This window comes from Notolepis coatsorum (genome assembly GCF_963971535.1).
Source record: "Notolepis coatsorum genome assembly, chromosome: 15".
In the NCBI taxonomy this organism is placed as follows: domain Eukaryota; kingdom Metazoa; phylum Chordata; class Actinopteri; order Aulopiformes; family Paralepididae; genus Notolepis; species Notolepis coatsorum.
This window is the reverse complement of record NC_140179.1, coordinates 15081439-15101374: the sequence shown is the minus strand read 5'-3', so window position 1 is coordinate 15101374 and position 19936 is coordinate 15081439. Positions and strand designations below refer to the sequence as shown.

Genomic DNA, 19936 nt, shown 5'->3' with positions numbered 1-19936 from the left:
CAGTCTAATGTGACACAATTAGCTTTTTACATTATATTCTCTCTGGTTCATGTTATGATAGATTTTTTGTTTCCACCCTCTATAAAAATAAGGACACATCTTTTATTTATATATATATCTCTTGTTTGCTGTATTTGCTACCTGATTCTTGTTTTGTGAAGAGTTGGATCCACATGTCACAGTAGAACAGATTATTGTGCATTAGTAATTATACCCCGTTGCCCATTTCTCACCGATAACCACCTTTTCTCACAAACATCGTTACGACACACAACACACAACACCTCCTCCTCTTCTTCCCGGCTTACATTAAATGACTCGTTTTATATTAGTGTCCGTTTCACCATTGATTGCTGCCATTTTGGCTCTTGCCACACATATTATTCCAGTTGCCCCAGTTGTGATTCCAGTTGCCCCAGTTGTGATTCAGTTTTTTCTATGGAGGGAAGAAAAACTGTTGACACTGAAGTACAGATGAAACCCAAGAAACCCCTTAACATGCCTCGCTCTTCCACATACTGGCTTCAGGCACGTTCACCTGGTATTTTATCAAAGTTGCAAGATAAAAAATAAAAATAAAAAATAAAAACACCCTCACCAACTACCAAACTTGGGACTCACCATCTGTGCTCCAGAAAACACAAGGGACCTCATTGTGTCTCTCTAGCCCCAGTATGGTGCTTCTCCCCTGGGGTGGAGGGACTTGAGCGCTTGGAGGGTGGGAGGTCCAGGGTGTGTGTGTGTGTGTGTGTGTATGTGTGTGTGTGTGTGTGTGTGTGTGTGTGTGTGTGTGTGTGTGTGTGTGTGTGTGTGTGTGTGTGTGTGGACTTGAAGGAAGTAGTAGGTGATCAGGGGAAGCATCACAAGGCCGTCTCCTGAACGATGTGAGCCGCCGCGGTCGCCCCGTCCTCTTCCTCCTCGTCCCCGCCCGTCTCTCCCTCGCCCACCGCCTCCACCGTCTCCTCCGTGGGCTCCTCCTCGTCGTCTTTGGGGAAAGCCACTCCGTTGCTCTCCTTCTGGGCCTGCTGGTAGCGCTGTGTGTCGACAGCGTTGGCCTTACGAACAGGTGGGGGAAAGAAACATGAAGGAGGAAAACCTTGTAAGGAGGGTGAACGTTTTACACAACATAACCGACTGTGACAGATTTACAGTGAACGGACATTTAAACAACATAACTGACTATAAATGGTTTAGGGTGAACGGATATTTAGACAATGTAACTCGGACTGTAAATGGACCCATACAATATTATCACAGTAGACAGACAATAACAAACCGCATCACGATTCTTAACACATTGGGCGCCGTGCATTGTACCCATCATTGGGTCCAGTCTGCCACCGCTGTGAGCCTATGGAGATGTTTACCTTCTTTGCAGGGCTATAACTTTTTAAATATTATAGCTATATTGACATTACTATGGCCCATTCAACATCGGGTATCTATCGTTCCGGATGTGGGAACGTTATATTTTTTCATTCATACATTGTAGTAATACCGTCGAGAATATAAGTATGTTTTAAGCTTTTCTGCTGTAATTACATAAAATGCGAGTTATAGGCCCTGAAGCATATGATAGATTATCGATTGGCGTTTCTTTCCTATACACGCTATATTAAAAATGTCAAATGTATATGATCGGTATACATTATGCTTCATCATGCGTGAAGGAAAGGGGGGGGGGGGTCGTTTATAATTCCTTGATCGTCAGTAACGGCTTTATTTAGTATGGGTTGATACATTGATCAGATGGATTGCAAACAAAGAAATGGACAATCAAGCTGAAAATAACGTTAGATTCCTCTTACCGTTCGCCGATGAGACTGGAGAAAAAATATTCCAATTATTTGACGTCGATCTGCTAGATCCATTTCCCATTTGTATGACACAATAAACGCCGAAATCATATAGATTATTGCAGTGGTTCTCAAACTTTTTACACCAAGTACCACCTGAGAAGGTAGCTGGCTCTCCAAGTACCACCATATGACCGGTGTTAAAATACAGTCTATTCAGCTATGCACAGTTCACGCAGGAGGCAAATGTATTCCTAATACCATTATTTATTGTTAACTTTTGTCAGACACAGCCACAATGTACAAAGGGATAGCACTAGAACTAGCAAACTCTTCCACACAACTCATACAATGCAAGGGGCATTGAGAACATAATAACTAACATTCTCACATAGCAAGTGAGAAAATTAAGAACAACTGTATTTCAGCAAATGTACTTAATTCTCTCTCTATCTCTCTCCCTCTCTCTCTCTCACACAGCAAGAAATTGTCCTTCATTCTCTCACACTCACACACACACACACACACACAATTATTTGGTTACAAAAACTTAATTTCCTGCATTCTGGTGCAGGCATTTTTGAATGTTTACCCTTTAAATGCCAGTGTTTGTGATGGGCATCACAAATTATTGTAAAAAAAAAACACAAAAAGTAAAATATTTTCAATAAATCAAATGCAAAGTACATTTTTCTGGGGGGGATTATTACAGGCTAGGCATGTGTCAATGATTAGCAACAACACAGATTTTGATGGATTTTTTGTAATGTCAGAAAAGTGGGAGTATTTCATTTTTTATCTGACATTACAAAAAATCTAAAAAAAATAAATGGTTATGATCAGGGCTGAAGTTGAATTAAAGATTTATGACTGTTTAGACTGCATTACTCTCTGTCACAGTGATCTCCTGGTTGTTCCCAACTTAGGTTATCTAACTATTGCGCCGCCGCAACCAGAAACACTGGCCTGGCCTGCTTCTAAGTTCAGTGGCCTGACTGCAAAAAAGAATAAATAAAAAATTGTGCTTTTTTGTAAATGTTTTAAAGTACCACCAGCAGTACCACCAAGTACCACTAGTGGTACGCGTACCACAGTTTGAGAACCACTGGATTATTGCGTTTCAAAAGCGATCCCATGCACTCGAGTGTTTGTCTGGACCCACGTAACAAGATAGTACTGCCGGAGGGATTTCCTCGATGCACCAGCGCCACTTCCGGTTTGGCGCGGAGTATAACTCGCCCGATCATCCACCAGGCGGCAGTATTGAGGCGTTGCAATATCAGACAGGGTGCAGCTGCAGTCCCGCAGGGAGGCTGGATGAATTATGAATGCCATGGCGAAAAAATTAAATATTGATCCCAACAACGAATTATCACGTTGTTGGCATTCGACACATGGCGGGCAATAACGAATTATGATGTTGTTGGCGTCCAATGTGTTAATGTTCTGCAATACTGCAAGTATTTTGACTGAATAATGCATACAAATATTTAAGTAGTCTGTGTACAGTAACAATATATTTCACCTCTAGTAGTATGTACAGTAACAATATATTTCACCTATAGTCTGTACAGTAACAATATATTTCACCCTGTACAGTAACAATATATTTCACCTCTAGTGGTCTGTACAGTAACAATATATTTCACCTCTAGTCTGTACAGTAACAATATAGTTCACCTCTAGTAGGCTGTACAGTAACAATATATTTCACCTCTAGTAGCCTGTACAGTAACAATATATTTCACCTCTAGTAGCCTGTAAAGTAACAATATATTTCACCTCTAGTAGCCTGTACAGTAACAATATATTTCACCTCTAGTCTGTACAGTAACAATATGTTTCACCCTCTAGTAGGCTGTACAGTAACAATATATTTCACAATCTAGTAGGCTGTACAGTAACAATATATTTCACCCTGTACAGTAACAATATATTTCACCTCTAGTAGGCTGTACAGTAACATTATATTTCACCTCTAGTCTGTACAGTAACAATATATTTCACCCTCTAGTAGGCTGTACAGTAACAATATATTTCACCCTCTAGTAGGCTGTACAGTAACAATATATTTCACCCTGTACAGTAACAATATATTTCACCCTCTAGTAGGCTGTGCAGTAACAATATATTTCACCTCTAGTCTGTACAGTAACAATATATTTCACCCTCTAGTAGGCTGTGCAGTAACAATATATTTCACCCTGTACAGTAACAATATATTTCACCCTCTAGTAGGCTGTACAGTAACAATATATTTCACCTCTAGTAGGCTGTACAGTAACAATATATTTCACATCTAGTAGGCTGTACAGTAACACTATATTTCACCTCTAGTAGGCTGTACAGTAACAATATATTTCACCCTGTACAGTAACAATATATTTCACCTCTAGCAGTCTGTACAGTAACAATATATTTTGATTGATTGATTGATTGAAAAGTTTATTAACAGATTGCAGAATGGGTACAGTACAGTACAGCTCAATACATACAATTGTTAAGGGGATGCAGACCAGAGAAAGACTTTCGTCTTGTTTACATCAGGGTCCCCCATTTTCAATTCATCATAACATATATGACATACATGACATACAGATAGACAGTACTGCTACATCTATACATTTATGACATATCAGATTTGCAAATACAGTACTGTTTGTGATACAAAAGTGTCCAGAAAAAGAGTGTATATACATTTGGCGTAGAAACTGTACATTGGAGGAGGTTGGGTGGGTGGGGTGGGGTTGGGTGGGTTGGGTGAGGGCTGTACATTGGAGGTGGGGGGGGGTTGGGTAGGGGACACACACACATTTTACACTGTACATTGGAATACTGACAAAGCCTTACTTGGTAATTTACTGTACAACTAGTTTAGGACATTTGTAAGGGCCAGTTTCGAATTGCAGTCTCACGTAGGTGTTTTTTGAGAGTGTTTTTGAAAGTGGGTAGTGATTCACATTCCTTTACAGCTTTAGGTAGGGCGTTCCACATTGATGTGGCATAATTGCGAAACGTGTTTTGTCCCTTGTTTGAGCCGAATCTGGGTTTTACATGATTTGTGGAGCTCCCTCTGGTGTTGTGATCGTGGTATTCACTGACCTTTGGGAAGTATTTTGACATGTACATGGGTACCTTGGTCGCGTAGTGTATCTTGTAGACCAGGCCCATTGCAAGTTGCTGTACTCTGTCGTCTACTCTAAGCCATCCTAGGTTGTCAAAGTGGGCAGGGGTGAGGTGGGTTCTAGGAGTTAGGTCAAGCAGTAGTCTGACTAGCTTGTTTTGAGATGTTTGTCATTTGTTTTTTAGTGCCTTTGAGGTGCTTTGGTACCATGAGGTGCAAGCATAGTCGTAGTACCCTTGAATGAGTGCTCCTGCTAGAGTCTTCAGGGTATTCTTGTTTACCAGAGAGGAGATCCGGTACAAGAATCGCGTTCGTTGGTTGACTTTTTTTATTACATTGGATGCCATTTTGTCACAGGAAAGATTAGCCTCTAGGATGGAACCCAGGTAGGTAATTTCATCTTTCCTTGTGATAATATTGTCACCCACTGCAACCGAGAAGCCGTCGGTCTTGCTGAGTTTGTTATTTGAACCGAAGAGAATGGACTCTGTTTTGCCCATGTGTAATGATAGTTTGTTGTCGGCGAGCCATATGCAGATTTTGCCTAGTTCCGAGCTGAGGGCTTTTTCAACCTGTAACTTGTTCTTGTCAGAGACCAGCAGGGCTGAGTCGTCCGCAAACAGGAACAAGTTGCAGTCACAAGCTAACGACATGTCATTTGCATAAATTAGGAATAGTAGCGGTCCTAGTATGCTTCCTTGTGGAACACCACAGCTCACTGTGAGGGGGGGGGATAGGGTACCGTTTACTTCCACCATCTGTTCCCTCCCCTCCAGGTAGGATTGTATCCAGCTCACTGATAAACTATCAAAACCAATTGCTTTTAGCTTGTCAATCAGAATGGTGTGATTGACAGTGTCGAAGGCCTTTTGTAGGTCCAGCATGACCATGCCGCAGTATTTGCCCGCGTCCACCTCTTGTTTGATGTGGTCGTTCAAGTAGAGAAGGCATGTGTCCGTGGAGTGGGATGTTCTGAAGCCAGATTGGAATTCGTAGATTAGATTTTTTTCCGCGAGGTACTTTTCGATCTGTTCGTATACTATTTTTTCCATGACTTTCGAGATGGATGTAAGGATAGAAACAGGGCGGTAGTTACCCGGGTCTAATTTGCTGCCCTTTTTGTGCAGGGGTGTTACTCTCGCAATTTTGAAGTCCTTGGGGACGTGTCCCTGTTTTATGGAGATGTTTATTATGTGTGTGATGACTGGGGTGATGGCTGCTGCTGAGTCTCTGAGGAATTTGGAGGGGATGTTGTCATGGCCAGTGGCCTTGTTTGGTTGGAGGGCGCTCAGTTTTTTGAGTACCTCATCTGTAGTTACCATTTCCAGTTTGAAGTCGTCTTTGTGGACGCCTAGGTTCTTGTAGTATGCTACTATGTGTTCTACCCCATACTGCCCTGAGTGGGAGGGTAGTTTGTTTACCAGTGTTGTGGCTATGTTTGTGAAGAAAGTGTTTAAGTAATTGGCTACATCCAGCTTGTCTGTGATGAGCGTGTTGTCCGTCTTTATGTTTATGTTTGAGAACCTGGTTTTAAGTTTTTTACTGTTACTGTACAGTAACAATATATTTCACCCTGTACAGTAACAATATATTTCACCTCTAGTAGCATGTACAGTAACAATATATTTCACCCTGTACAGTAACAATATATTTCACCTCTAGCAGTCTGTACAGTAACAATATATTTCACCTCTAGTAGCCTGTACAGTAACAATATATTTCACCTCTAGTCTGTACAGTAACAATATATTTCACCCTGTACAGTAACAATATATTTCATCTCTAGTGGTCTGTACAGTAACAATATATTTCACCTCTAGTCTGTACAGTAACAATATATTTCACCCTGTACAGTAACAATATATTTCACCTCTAGTAGCCTGTACAGTAACAATATATTTCACCTCTAGTAGCCTGTACAGTAACAATATATTTCACCTCTAGTAGCCTGTACAGTAACAATATATTTCACCTCTAGTCTGTACAGTAACAATATATTTCACCCTATAGTAGCCTGTACAGTAACAATATATTTCACCTCTAGTCTGTACAGTAACAATATATTTCACCTCTAGTAGCCTGTACAGTAACAATATATTTCACCTCTAGTCTGTACAGTAACAATATATGTCACCCTCTAGTCTGTACAGTAACAATATATTTCACCCTGTACAGTAACAATATATTTCACCTCTAGTCTGTACAGTAACAATATATTTCACCTCTAGTAGGCTGTACAGTAACAATATATTTCACCATCTAGTAGGCTGTACAGTAACAATATATTTCACCCTGTACAGTAACAATATATTTCACCTCTAGTAGGCTGTACAGTAACAATATATTTCACCCTGTACAGTAACAATATATTTCACCTCTAGTAGGCTGTACAGTAACAATATATTTCACCCTGTACAGTAACAATATATTTCACCCTCTAGTAGGCTGTACAGTAACAATATATTTCACCTCTAGCAGTCTGTACAGTAACAATATATTTCACCTCTAGTAGCCTGTACAGTAACAATATATTTCACCTCTAGTAGGCTGTACAGTAACAATATATTTCACCATGTACAGTAACAATATATTTCACCCTGTACAGTAACAATATATTTCACCTCTAGTAGAACATACAGTAACAATATATTTCACCTCTAGTAGACCGTACAGTAACAATATATTTCACCCTCTAGTCTAGTCACAGGGTAACAGTAACAGTAACAATATATTTCACCCTCTAGTCACAGGGTAACAGTAACAATATATTTCACCCTCTAGTCTAGTCACAGGGTAACAGTAACAATATATTCACCCTCTAGTCTAGTCACAGGGTAACAGTAACAATATATTTCACCCTCTAGTCTAGTCACAGGGTAACAGTAACAATATATTTCACCCTCTAGTCTAGTCACAGGGTAACAGTAACAATATATTTCACCCTCTAGTCTAGTCACAGGGTAACAGTAACAATATATTTCACCCTCTAGTCTAGTCACAGGGTAACAGTAACAATATATTTCACCCTCTAGTCTAGTCACAGGGTAACAGTAACAGTATATTTCAGAACAGTACCTGGTGTGGCAGTGGAGTGATGCAGCACAGCTTCTCCCTGTAGCGCTCTGGTAGGAAGGAGAGCAGGTTGCCCAGGACAGGGTACACTGTGCCAGGCGTTATGTCCTTCTCCTTCATAGGACCTAGCGCATGGGTGGAGTATGATGGGAACATTTATTTTTTTAATATGGAAAGGCACCCTGTCGGCCGCCCCACCCCCTACAGGGACTGATAGTTAATATTTGTATGACAATATGGACTGATAGTTAATATTTGTATGACAATAGGGACTGATCCAGTTAGTAATATTTGTATGACAATAGGGACTGATAGTTAATATTTGTATGACAATAGGGACTGATAGTTAATATTTGTATGACAATAGGGACTGATAGTTAATATTTGTATGACAATAGGGACTGATAGTTAATATTTGTATGACAATAGGGACTGATAGTTAATATTTGTATGACAATAGGGACTGATAGTTAATATTTGTATGACAATAGGGACTGATAGTTAATATTTGTATGACAATAGGGACTGATCCAGTTAGTAATATTTGTATGACAATAGGGACTGATAGTTAATATTTGTATGACAATAGGGACTGATGGTTAATATTTGTATGACAATAGGGTCTGATAGTTAATATTTGTATGACAATAGGGACTGATCCAGTTAGTAATATTTGTATGACAATAGGGACTGATAGTTAATATTTGTATGACAATAGGGACTGATAGTTAATATTTGTATGACAATAGGGACTGATAGTTAATGACAATAGGGACTGATAGTTAATATTTGTATGACAATAGGGACTGATAGTTAATGACAATAGGGACTGATAGTTAATATTTGTATGACAATAGGGACTGATAGTTAATATTTGTATGACAATAGGGACTGATAGTTAATATTTGTATGACAATAGGGACTGATAGTTAATATTTGTATGACAATAGGGACTGATAGTTAATATTTGTATGACAATAGGGACTGATAGTTAATATTTGTATGACAATATGGTCTGATAGTTAATATTTGTATGACAATAGGGACTGATGGTTAATATTTGTATGACAATAGGGACTGATCCAGTTAGTAATATTTATATGACAATAGGGACTTATAGTTAATATTTGTATGACAATAGGGACTGATAGTTAATATTTGTATGACAATAGGGACTGATAGTTAATATTTGTATGACAATAGGGACTGATAGTTAATATTTGTATGACAACAGGGACTGATAGTTAATATTTGTATGACAATAGGGACTGATAGTTAATATTTGTATGACAATAGGGACTGATAGTGTGCGTACCTGTGAGCAGGCTGACCAGCAGCCCCACCACGACCACGGTGGTTGAGTTGTGAGCACTGTACCACAGATAAGACAGCGAGTAGAGAGCCTCCACACCTTTTGGCCTGTGGGGGGGGTGAGAGAGCGAGGGGGGGGTGAGAGAAAACACAAAGAAAGAAGTGAGAGAATAGAAGAGAGGGAGAGCGAGAAAGTATGAAAGAAAGCACAAAGGAGACGACCGTAATAAGACATGTTAGGACCTCAGACCCTGTGATGCTGAGGTCTCTAGATCTGAGAGACAAAAGCCATGAGATAAGATTTTTGTGTTTCTTTTTATTCTAATGTTATTTATCTTGATTTTATTCTGTTTGTATTGCTAACCCTTTTTCGTTTTTAAAATGTTTTATTAGTGTACGCTGTCCCCCTTGATCAAATAGAGTAAACCAAAACCTAAGGTGTTCCTTTATTGATCCCCCTGGGGAAATCCAGGTGTTATAGCAGCACAGGGGAGGGGAGATATGGGCAGACAATGGGCCTCATTCAACAATACTCGTATTATTTTTCTTATATTCTTGCTTACCTGTCTGTTAACACTTTGAGTGCCACTCACGAGATTTCTCGGGTTTTTAATAGTGACGTAGAATGCCACTCACAAGATTTCTCTTTTTTTTTTTGATCTGAAAAATGATTGCATCACCCGAGCCTACCCGAGTATAGCCGAGCTGCGCCGGCGATCACTGTGGAAAAAAGCGCCCCCCTGTCGTCTCCCAGATGACATAAGTGATTTTGGAATGGACTCAATGAAAATGAATGGGGAAAAAAATCCGGTACTCCACATTTTCCAGTTCACTGATCCAGCCGGGGTTACCACAGTTCATTCTGGAGCCTCAGAGCCCCGCGGATCATGGAGTTCTACTGTATCGCGTTGGATCCATACACGTATCGATTTTTTCGAATGGTGATCAGGAATTGGAATATACCAGTTGGATACCATCTGATGTCAGGTAAGGACTCTATGTTATCAGTGGTAGGATAATCAGAGTAAGTTTGATGAAGTTATAAGCTGTTTTGTGAAATGTCTTCTTTCGGTTTCACTGTAAAAGTCCGTGAGGAAATCAACGGAGCGATTATCAGTGCGCGGCCGTAATGTGCTTGCGTGCACGTATAATATTGATCATCTAGCGTTTATTTGAAAACGATTCATAAAAAGGCCGACGAATATCAATGTTGTGGAATATTCCACTAAAAGACGATTTTCATAGAATGCTCCAGAATGAGCTGTTTTTTATATCAAAACGGGGGCTTTTCTAACTGCTCTGAAACGGAAACGACGCGATAAAAAAACAATCTGCCTTCACAGCACTGACTGGAAAATAGTCTTTGATAATGCGATGGGCAGATTAGACACATAGCCATAATTTAAAACATAGATTAGGCGATATTAACGTTAACATTGGCGCAGATGGTGGCATTCAAGCGGTAAAACGGAAAACCAGGCGTGGCGCTCAAAGTGTTAAGAGAACAATAAGAAAAGCCACCGCCACATTCATCAAGCCGTTCTTAAAGTCCAAATCTGTTCTTCTTACCCAGGTTTTTTTAATGGTGAATCCCACTCATTGTAAACTGGATGCGCGTTCTTGCGCAAGTCATTTGCATACAGAGACACGCCTCACAGGCTCATTATAATACGAGAGCCGTGGGTCTGCATCGAATCCCCCGGCCGTATTCAAGCGCTGGAGCGCTTTGCGATGGATCAAAATTAGATAGGAATCAAATGTATTGTCATCATACAGATAGGGATGGGTACCTTTCACATTTGAACCGATACCGGTACCGGTACCTGTGAATTGATACCGGTACCCAACGGTACCTTTTTTCGGTACTTTAGTCTCAAGAAATTTAATTTACCTACCTCAGTCGTAAAAAAGAAAAAATCCAAACTTCAAATAACTACAATTTCGACAGTTTTCGGCTTGTCATTGCTCCGACTGCTTTGTTGTTGAATCAAGTCAAATCCTAGGTAAGCATATATTGTGTGTGTGAACGTTGACATGAAAAAAAAGTAAAAAAAAAAAAAAAAAAAAGTAAAAAAAAAAGAAAAAAAATTGATTCAATACTCTGTAGTACCGACGTTTTTCGGTTCAGTACCTCAAAAGTACCGAATTCGGTACCCATCCCTACATACAGCAACTATAGCTATATAGTGGAATATATACTGTATTAATATAGTAGTAATATAATAGTAGTTGGCTAGTTGCGCGCTTCTGGCCACCTCCCGCAGTGCGCGCATACACACGTACTGTATACAGTACGTGCAAAATGAATCGTTCCAGCAAAGTACTGTCAATACTTAATGACTGTGCGTTGTCAAGAGCCAATCGCACAGGTTGCCACTCATCTGGCTCTGCAAATAGAGTCTGAATATCAGTGCGCATAGTACAGTGCGTGCTCCAACTCAAACTGGATGACACATCTCTCTCAAATCCATTCTGAGAACGGGTCTTGATTGATTGATTGAAAATTGTATTACAGTAACAGATTGCAGAATGGGTACAATACAGTACAGCTCAATACACACAATTGTTAAGGGGATGCAGACCAGAGAAAGACTTTCGTCTTGTTTACATTAGGGTCCCCCATTTTCAATTAATCATATATATGACATACATGACATACAGATAGACAGTACTGCTACATCTATACATTTATGACATACCAGATCTACAAATACAGTACTGTTTGTGATACAAAAAGAGTTAAAAAAAAAAAGTATATACATTTGATGTAGAAACTGTACATTGGAGGAGGTGGGGGGGGGGGGGTTGGGTAGGTGGGGTGGGGGGGGGGGGACTGTACATTGGAGGTGGTTGGGTGGGTGGGGTGGGGTGGGGGGGGGATGGGTAGGCTGTAGGCTGGGGTGGGGGTAACTGTACATTGGATTATCGACAAACCCTATTTGGTCCAAGAAGAGGGTCTCGTGTATTACTGGGTTTAAGTCAGTTGTTTATTTATTTATGTTTTACTGTTTGCATACGAGGTGGTCCGCAATCTAGTGGTCCGCATAAAACAGAAGTTTGGGAACCACTGATATAGACAATCTCTAAATATGCGTTCTATGCTACGTATACAGTACTGCATATCTGTATGTCATGTCATAAATGTCATGATATATATCTGTATATCTGTATGTTGTGTATGTCATAAATGTCATTATGAATTGAAGATGGGGGACCCTGATGTAAACAAGACGAAAGTCTCTCTGGTCTGCCTCTCCTTAACAATTGTGTGTATTGAGCCGTACTGTATTGTACCCATTCTGCAATCTGTTAATAAAATCTTCAATCAATCAATGGCCTGGGCGGCCAGAGTATAACTGTTCTAACAGCAATATATAATCCATTTCAGACAGAACGCACGCAATAAGTTATAATAATAATAATTATTATTATTATTGAAAAGTTCTGTATTTTTAAAGTCGTATTTGGGGGCAATTAACCAATGGTAGGCTTTTTTTTTTATTTTATTTTTTTGGGGTAAGAATTTCTTATTTCGGTAAGAGTGCTCTCGACCACTCTTATAATTTGTTCTTGCCTGAGAAAAAAGCAACAATAAGAAAACGTTGCTGAATCCCAGGTAAGAAAAAAGTAAGAGGAAATGCTAGTTAAGAACAAAATCTGTTCTTATATCGCTTCATGCATGAGGCCCAATAAATATATATATTTTTTATATGAATAAAGGTCAACAGTACACAAAGGGTGCAGATGAGGGTCTGTATACCCTTTTGGTCATAATACACACTGGGGTAGTATACACCTATAATTAGGGCTGGGAGATATAACGATAACGATAAATATCACGATATATTTTAATAATCTATATCGGAAAAAAATTATAGAAAAAAAATATATTGATTTTTTTTTTTTGTGACCTGCAACAGAGCAGTTTTAAAACCAGAGACAGTGGACAGACTTGTCTTTCTTGCCTGCAACTTAAAGTAATGGCTTTGCTTGTCCAAATGACAATACTGACCAAATTGAGATTTCTTTTTCTCTTGTCCATTTATTTTGTTTGCTTTCTAATTTTAAATACAGTTTGAAACCGTCTGTACACAGTAGGCTATGTGTGCTAGCAGAGCTAGACTCCAGTCACAAGTCACGGTGCACATGTGCGGTGGTTTGTCCACCAAAAAAGCACCAAAAGATAGAAAATAAACTAGCAGAGCCAGAACTGTTCAACTCCCCTGGAGCCACAGCCAGCAGAGAAGCCGGTTTACTTTAGCTTTTAAACCAGCTGCAGCCTGAGAACTGGAGTGTGAGGGGATGTAACACTAAAGATGGCGGCAACGACAAAGAATTGCTGCAAAATAAACATACCGTACATCTGTTGTTTAAAAAAATAAAAAAATATTTTACTTATAACAATTTAGATAATTATCTATATCGAGTGATATGATAACATTATATATATATATATATATATATATAGCGATGTATGTATTATATTATAGGTAGGGCTGGGCGATATGGCAAAAAATCATATCGTAAAGTAATTTGCGATTTATTTTACTTTATACTTATAGCACACAGTTTTTTGCATTAATGGAATTATAAAGCAACAAAAAGAATAGTTTTGACTTTTTATTGCTGTTTTTACCTGTTATAACAAAGGAAAACCTCAAACTCTTATGAAGAGGAGAAAGAATACTGGCTGTGTAGACCTACTTTGAAATAAAACACAGAAGAGGAGACAAAACACTGGTGTCTGTAGACCGACTTTGAAATAAAACCCTATATTTGAGTCTTTCCCTTATTTGTGGAACATTTATAAAATAAAAAGTAGTCCACTTTGAAAAAAGACTACCATGTGTAGACCTACTTTGAAATAAAACCCTGAACTATGCAGCTCTATTTGAGTCCTTCCCTTATTTGTAGAAAATCTATAAAATAAAAATATTTTTTTTTGTTGTTCGCAAATTTCGCACCACATATCAGGCATACAGGTAAGCCTGCATCGTTAGTCGTGAAACAAATTAATCTGTCCACGCTGAATTAAACCCTCTATTTTCATAAAAATAATAAATACAATACAATACAATACATGTGCTCTTGCTCGCTCTTCCTCGCTCTTTTTATATAATATATATATATATTTTTGTATCATTCCAAAATGTTACATTATTATTATTTTTTTTATTCGACTAAGAGGTTGGCAGACGACTACGGCTCCTTTCGACCGATTAGTCGACTAATCGACTAATAGGGGTCAGCCCTAATCCATTGTTATCTTACTGGGGGGTCGGAAACTCAAGATTAGCCACTTGCAGACGGCAGGGAGAGGCGCGGGGTGTGACGTACTGTATATTTTAGTTGATGAAATATTTTAGTTGACTAAATATTTTAGTTGATGAAATATTTTTTCATTTCAGTGTCACAGTATGACATCGATCTCCAAAATAAGATTTTCTTTTGGCCAGGGAGCCGCAGCTGATTGGCTAAAGAGCCGCATGCGGCTCTGGAGCCGCAGGTTGCCGACCCCTGGCCTAATGGAAGACAGACTCGTGTAACATGTTTTGTCAGATGAGCCCACCGTACACAACAGCCTGCGAAAGAAATGTTGGGTGTGCTGAGAAAATGTTTGAAAATGCAGATATTTTCTAAATGGTTTGACTTGAGTGAATCTCACAACTTATGCCTCACATTCACCCAGTCACACACCAATGGTGAAGGCAACCATGCAAGGTGTCAACCTGCTCATCGGGAGCAGTCAGGGGCTAACTGTTGCTCCAGCACACATCCACACGCTGCTGGGAGGAACCTTCTGATTACCAGGTGACCGTACTACCTCCCGTTGACCCAGATTAGAAGCTCTCGGTTGAGAGGTTACCTTGGCTTGGATGTGACTGAGCTAATGAGCGTCGTCATGACAGCGGTGGTCATGTTGCCAGGCAGCGGTGATACGGTGCCGTTGCCTGGGAACACGGGGGAGGTGGTGGCCATGCGCGTCATGAAGCTGCCGATGCCAATCCAGAAGGCCATCACCAGGCCTGCCAGCAAACCAACTAGTGCACCCTGAGGAGAGAGAGGGAGAGGAGAGGAGAAGAGAAGAGAGGAGAAGAGAAGAGAAGAGAAGAGATGAGAGGGGGAGAGGGAGAGGAGAGGAGAGAGGGAGAGGAAAGGAGAGGAGAGAGGAAATAGGCGAGGAGAGAGAGGAGACGAGAGAGGAGAATAGGGGAGAGGAGAGGAAGAGGGGAGAGAGATGGAGAGGAGAGGAGGAGGAGAGAAGAGGACAGGAGTAGAGGAGAGAGGGAGAGGAGAAGAGAGGAGGAGAGAGAGGAGATAAGAGGACAGGAGAAGAGAGGAGAGAAAAGAGGAGAGGGCAGGAAGAGAGAGGAGAGGAAAGAGGAGAGGGAGAGGAGGAAAGAGGAGAGAGGGAGAGGAGAGAGGAAAGAGGAGAGAGGGGGAGGAGAAGAGAAGAGAGGAACGAGGGAGGAGAGGAGAGGAGAGGAGAAGAGAGAGGAGGAGAGGAAAGAGGAGGAGAGGAGAAGAGCAAAGGAGAGGAGAAAAGAGAGAAGAGAAGAGGAGAGAGGAGATGAGAAGAGAGAGAAGAGGAAAGAGGAGGAGAGGAGAGGGGCCATATTTATTGTCATCAATGGGAAATTGCATTGTTGTTGAAAGCACCACATGGCAATAAATTCTGGATAGGTCATAACAATTTGTTTTAGATGCAGGTTATTAAAAAAAAGTAATCTGTGACAGTGTTGACTGAAAAGCAATATTACATTTCAGCCACTAGGAAGGAGTCAAGAAAAGTGAGCGGAACTCTTCGCGGCACCACAAAGTTGACTTGTGAAGAAATCCGAGAATGAAAAGTGAACATATAAGAGAAGATAAATGAAGAACACACATTTATTTTAGATAAAACAATAGGAGATGAAAAAACGATATAAGCCAAATAAAAACAAATGTGTATCATCTTTCCATTTTATTGTAGGAGAGCGGTGCATCACAGTGAAATGTGATGATGTCACACAACAGCAGCAATAGGCAGATGGCTCAACAGATTACTTCCGTCTCTTTCCCTGGTGGAAAAAGCCAAAGTATGGATAAAATGTACATCAGGATTCAGTTCATAACCGACACTAAACTTTGTCAACAGCTGTTCAAATCAATTCATAAATACGTTGTATCCAAGTGTTGCCTTTCAACTTACCACAACATAGCCATTACTAGAGATGGGCAAAACTCACAAAATTGCTATTAGATTAGAACTATTTGCCTACTAATCAAACAAGCGAGCTAGCTGGCTGGCTGGCTGCTGTCATTGCTAACAGCTAGATATTTGGGCATTGCAGCAGGCTAACGTTATTTCCGGGAACAAAAGCATTCATTCCAAAAGTTATATAACTGATGTGTGAACTTTGTGACTCAACATGGTAAACGTAGAAAACGTTGCTAACATGTAACATCTCCAGTCTCTCTTTCTTGTATGTTCTCCCAGCTGTTTCGACTGTACTCAGCATGTCGTTCAGCGGTGTAACAGTTAATAGGGCTCCCCCTCTCAATACAGTAGGTGCTGGTAAAAACAAGGGATATATATATATTTTTAAGACAAAATTAGTCACATAAACTATTCCAACTATTAAAAAATGTGATGCCCATCCCTAGCCGTTCCAATAGAGAGTATCCAACCCCTCCTCCAAGACAGCATTGTGTTTTCATAGCAGGCCTGGGGACAAACATGGACTTACTGTGGAGTTGGCCCAAGGGAAGAACATGCCCAGACAGAAGAGGCCCAGCAGAGGTCCCCCCACCATCCCGAAGATGCTGAAGGCTGCCTGGGAGACAGGGAAGAGTTACTTTTAGGGATGTCCGATATTATCGGCCTAACAATATTATCGGCCGATATTGGCATTAAAATGTAATACCGGAAATTATCTGTATCGTTTTTCAACAAAAAAAAATAAAAATTACATGTATTTAACCTATTTACCCAGGCAAGCAAGTAAGAACAAATTCTTATTTAATTTATTGTCAAAAGTATGCATAATGTTGTGTTAATTATGTAATGTTAATTACCTGAAATTATTCTTTTTTTTGGGGGGTGGGGGGGGCCCTGCATATATCGGTATCAATTGATATCGGTATCGGAAATTAAGAGTTGGACAATATCGGTATATCGGTAAAAAAGCCAATATCGAACATCCCTAGTTATTTTACACAAATCTTTGCTTTAAAAACAAAAATAATATAAGACGTTGGAGCAAACACATGAGCTTCCAATAATGGTGACTGTACTGTTCCCATGTGCACAAGTTCGTTTGGACAGTCTGCCTTCTCTGTTAACGGGGCAAACTTATGGAACTCTCTGCCTACTGGCTTAAAACTGGAGTCCAATGTCAACGTCTTCAGCAGAGGAATCAAGGTATGGCTGAAATCAAAGCAGCAGTGTTCACATAATATGTAGACGCGGACTGGTTTTGTGATTTTGATCATGGACTCTTGTTCTGTTAACTATTTGTTCGGATTTGTGATTTTAATTCTATATTATACTGTTAATTGTATTCTATCTTTTAGAAAAGCCTGAATGGACTGGTGTTGAAAACTAGCACTTGTGCTATAAACACGCAAAGGCAGCAACACGGGGGGGGGGGTACAGGTATGTAGTAGAAAGACATAATATTAGATGAATATATAAATATGAGAAAAATAAACGCTGGTGTAGTAGATAAGTGTCTGTATGCCCTATCGGTTATATTATATGTTACAATAAATATAGGAGTAAAAATGTTTTATCTCTAAATATATACTATGAGTAAGAGTAAAAGTAAACCGTATACACAAGGTGCAGTATACACAAGGTGCCCTATCTAGCATGATATACGTCATACCTTGTAGTCCGTGCAGGTTTTGGTGGTTAAGAGTCAGACAAATCTACTTTTATTTCACAATCAGAATGAAATACGGCCAATTACGACAACGTCTCCGGAGCAGAAGATCCTCCCATGAGGGGGGAGAAAGGAGAAGGCTTTTGGGGGCGCAGCTGCTAGGGGGCGCTCACGTACGTTTAAAATATGATATGGAGGTTTAGGGAGGGCCTGCTTAGGTGGATCAATCAATCAATCAAATTTATTTGTATAGCCCATTTAGACATGACACTTGTCAACCAAAGTGCTTCACAGTAAGTCGCATAGCTAAAAACAAAGGAAAGTGCTAAAGTATAAAATAAACAGAAAATATAAACAACCAACGGACAGACAAATAAACAGAACAACACGTAAAAACAAGCAAGGCAAGAGTCAGAGTGAGTCAGGGAAGGCCAGGGAGTATAGATGGTTTTGAGTTTAGATTTAAAAGACTCGATGGAGGGGGCAGATTTAATGGACATGGGGATGCTGTTCCAGAGGTCAGGGGCTGCGACAGCAAAAGCACACGTCCCCCTAGACTAAGTCCTGTGCTAACCAGCTAGCCCCTGTGTTCACCACCATATTTAATCGATCCCTGAAGGAGTCAGTGGTCCCTGCCTGCTTCAAGATGTCCACCATTATCCCGGTACCAAAGAAACCCTCCCCAGCAGGTCTCAATGACTACAGACCGGTGGCACTCACCTCTGTGGCCATGAAATGTTTCGAGAGGCTGGTCAAGGATCACATTTGTGCCTCCCTCCCCAGTGATATGGACCCTATGCAATTTGCATACAGGCCAAACAGGTCCACTGATGATGCGGTCTCCCAAGTACTGCACAGCACCCTCTCTCACCTGGACCGTCAGAAGGGGGGCTATGTGAGACTGTTGTTCATTGACAACAGCTCAGCGTTCAACACCATAGTCCCCACCAGACTGGTGGACAAGCTGATCGAGCTGGGTCTGAGCTCTGCTCTGAGCGCCTGGATACTGGACTTTCTGAGTGAAAGGCCCCAGGCGGTCAGGGTGGGGGGTCAGACCTCCAATACCATCACCCTGAGCATCGGGTCCCCCCAGGGCTGTGTTCTGAGCCCCCTGCTGTACTCACTATACACACATGACTGTGTGGCCAAGTTCAGCTCCAACTCCATAGTGAAGTTTGCGGACGACACAGTGGTGGTGGGGCTGATCTCGGACAACGACGAGAAGGCCTACCGGGAGGAGGTTGAGGTACTGGAACGCTGGTGCCAGGACAACAGCCTGCTCCTGAACATTGGTAAAACCAAGGAGCTGATCGTGGATTATAGGAGAGGACAGCAGGAGACACACACACCACTGAGGATAAACAGGGCTACCGTGGACAGGGTGAGCAGCTTTAAGTACCTGGGGGTCCACATCACAGAGGATCTGACATGGACAACACACACACGAAGCAACGCCTCTACCACCTGAGACAGTTAAGGAAGTTCAGAGTATCTGGGAAGATACTCCAGTCCTTCTACTCCGGAGCTGTAGAGAGCATCTTGACTGGAAACATCACTGCCTGGTATGGAAACAGCACGGCACAGGGCAAGAAGGCCCTACAGAGAGTGGTGCGCTCAGCCGAGCGTACCACAGGTATTGCACTACCACCCCTGCAGGTTCTATACAACAAGAGGTGCAAATCCAGAGCCTGCAGAATAATGAAAGACCAACACCACCCCAACAACAGCCTGTTCATGCTGCTGAGGTCAGGCAGACGCCTGCGAAC

General features: G+C 40.9%; 1 protein-coding gene across 1 annotated transcript in view; it reads right to left on the bottom strand.

The window, feature by feature from the left end:
- Positions 1–860: 860 nt before the first annotated feature.
- The window catches only part of slc5a6a (solute carrier family 5 member 6a), a gene marked incomplete at its 3' end in the record, with an annotated part of 79575 nt that continues 60499 nt past the window's right edge, over positions 861–19936 (bottom strand). The window contains exons 14-18 of the mRNA XM_084330563.1: positions 17034–17120; positions 15170–15354; positions 9308–9411; positions 7996–8117; positions 861–1055 (exon numbers count right to left, since the gene is read on the bottom strand). Of these exons, the coding sequence (XP_084186689.1) occupies positions 861–1055; positions 7996–8117; positions 9308–9411; positions 15170–15354; positions 17034–17120 (693 nt within the window). The remainder of the gene's footprint in view (positions 1056–7995; positions 8118–9307; positions 9412–15169; positions 15355–17033; positions 17121–19936) is intronic.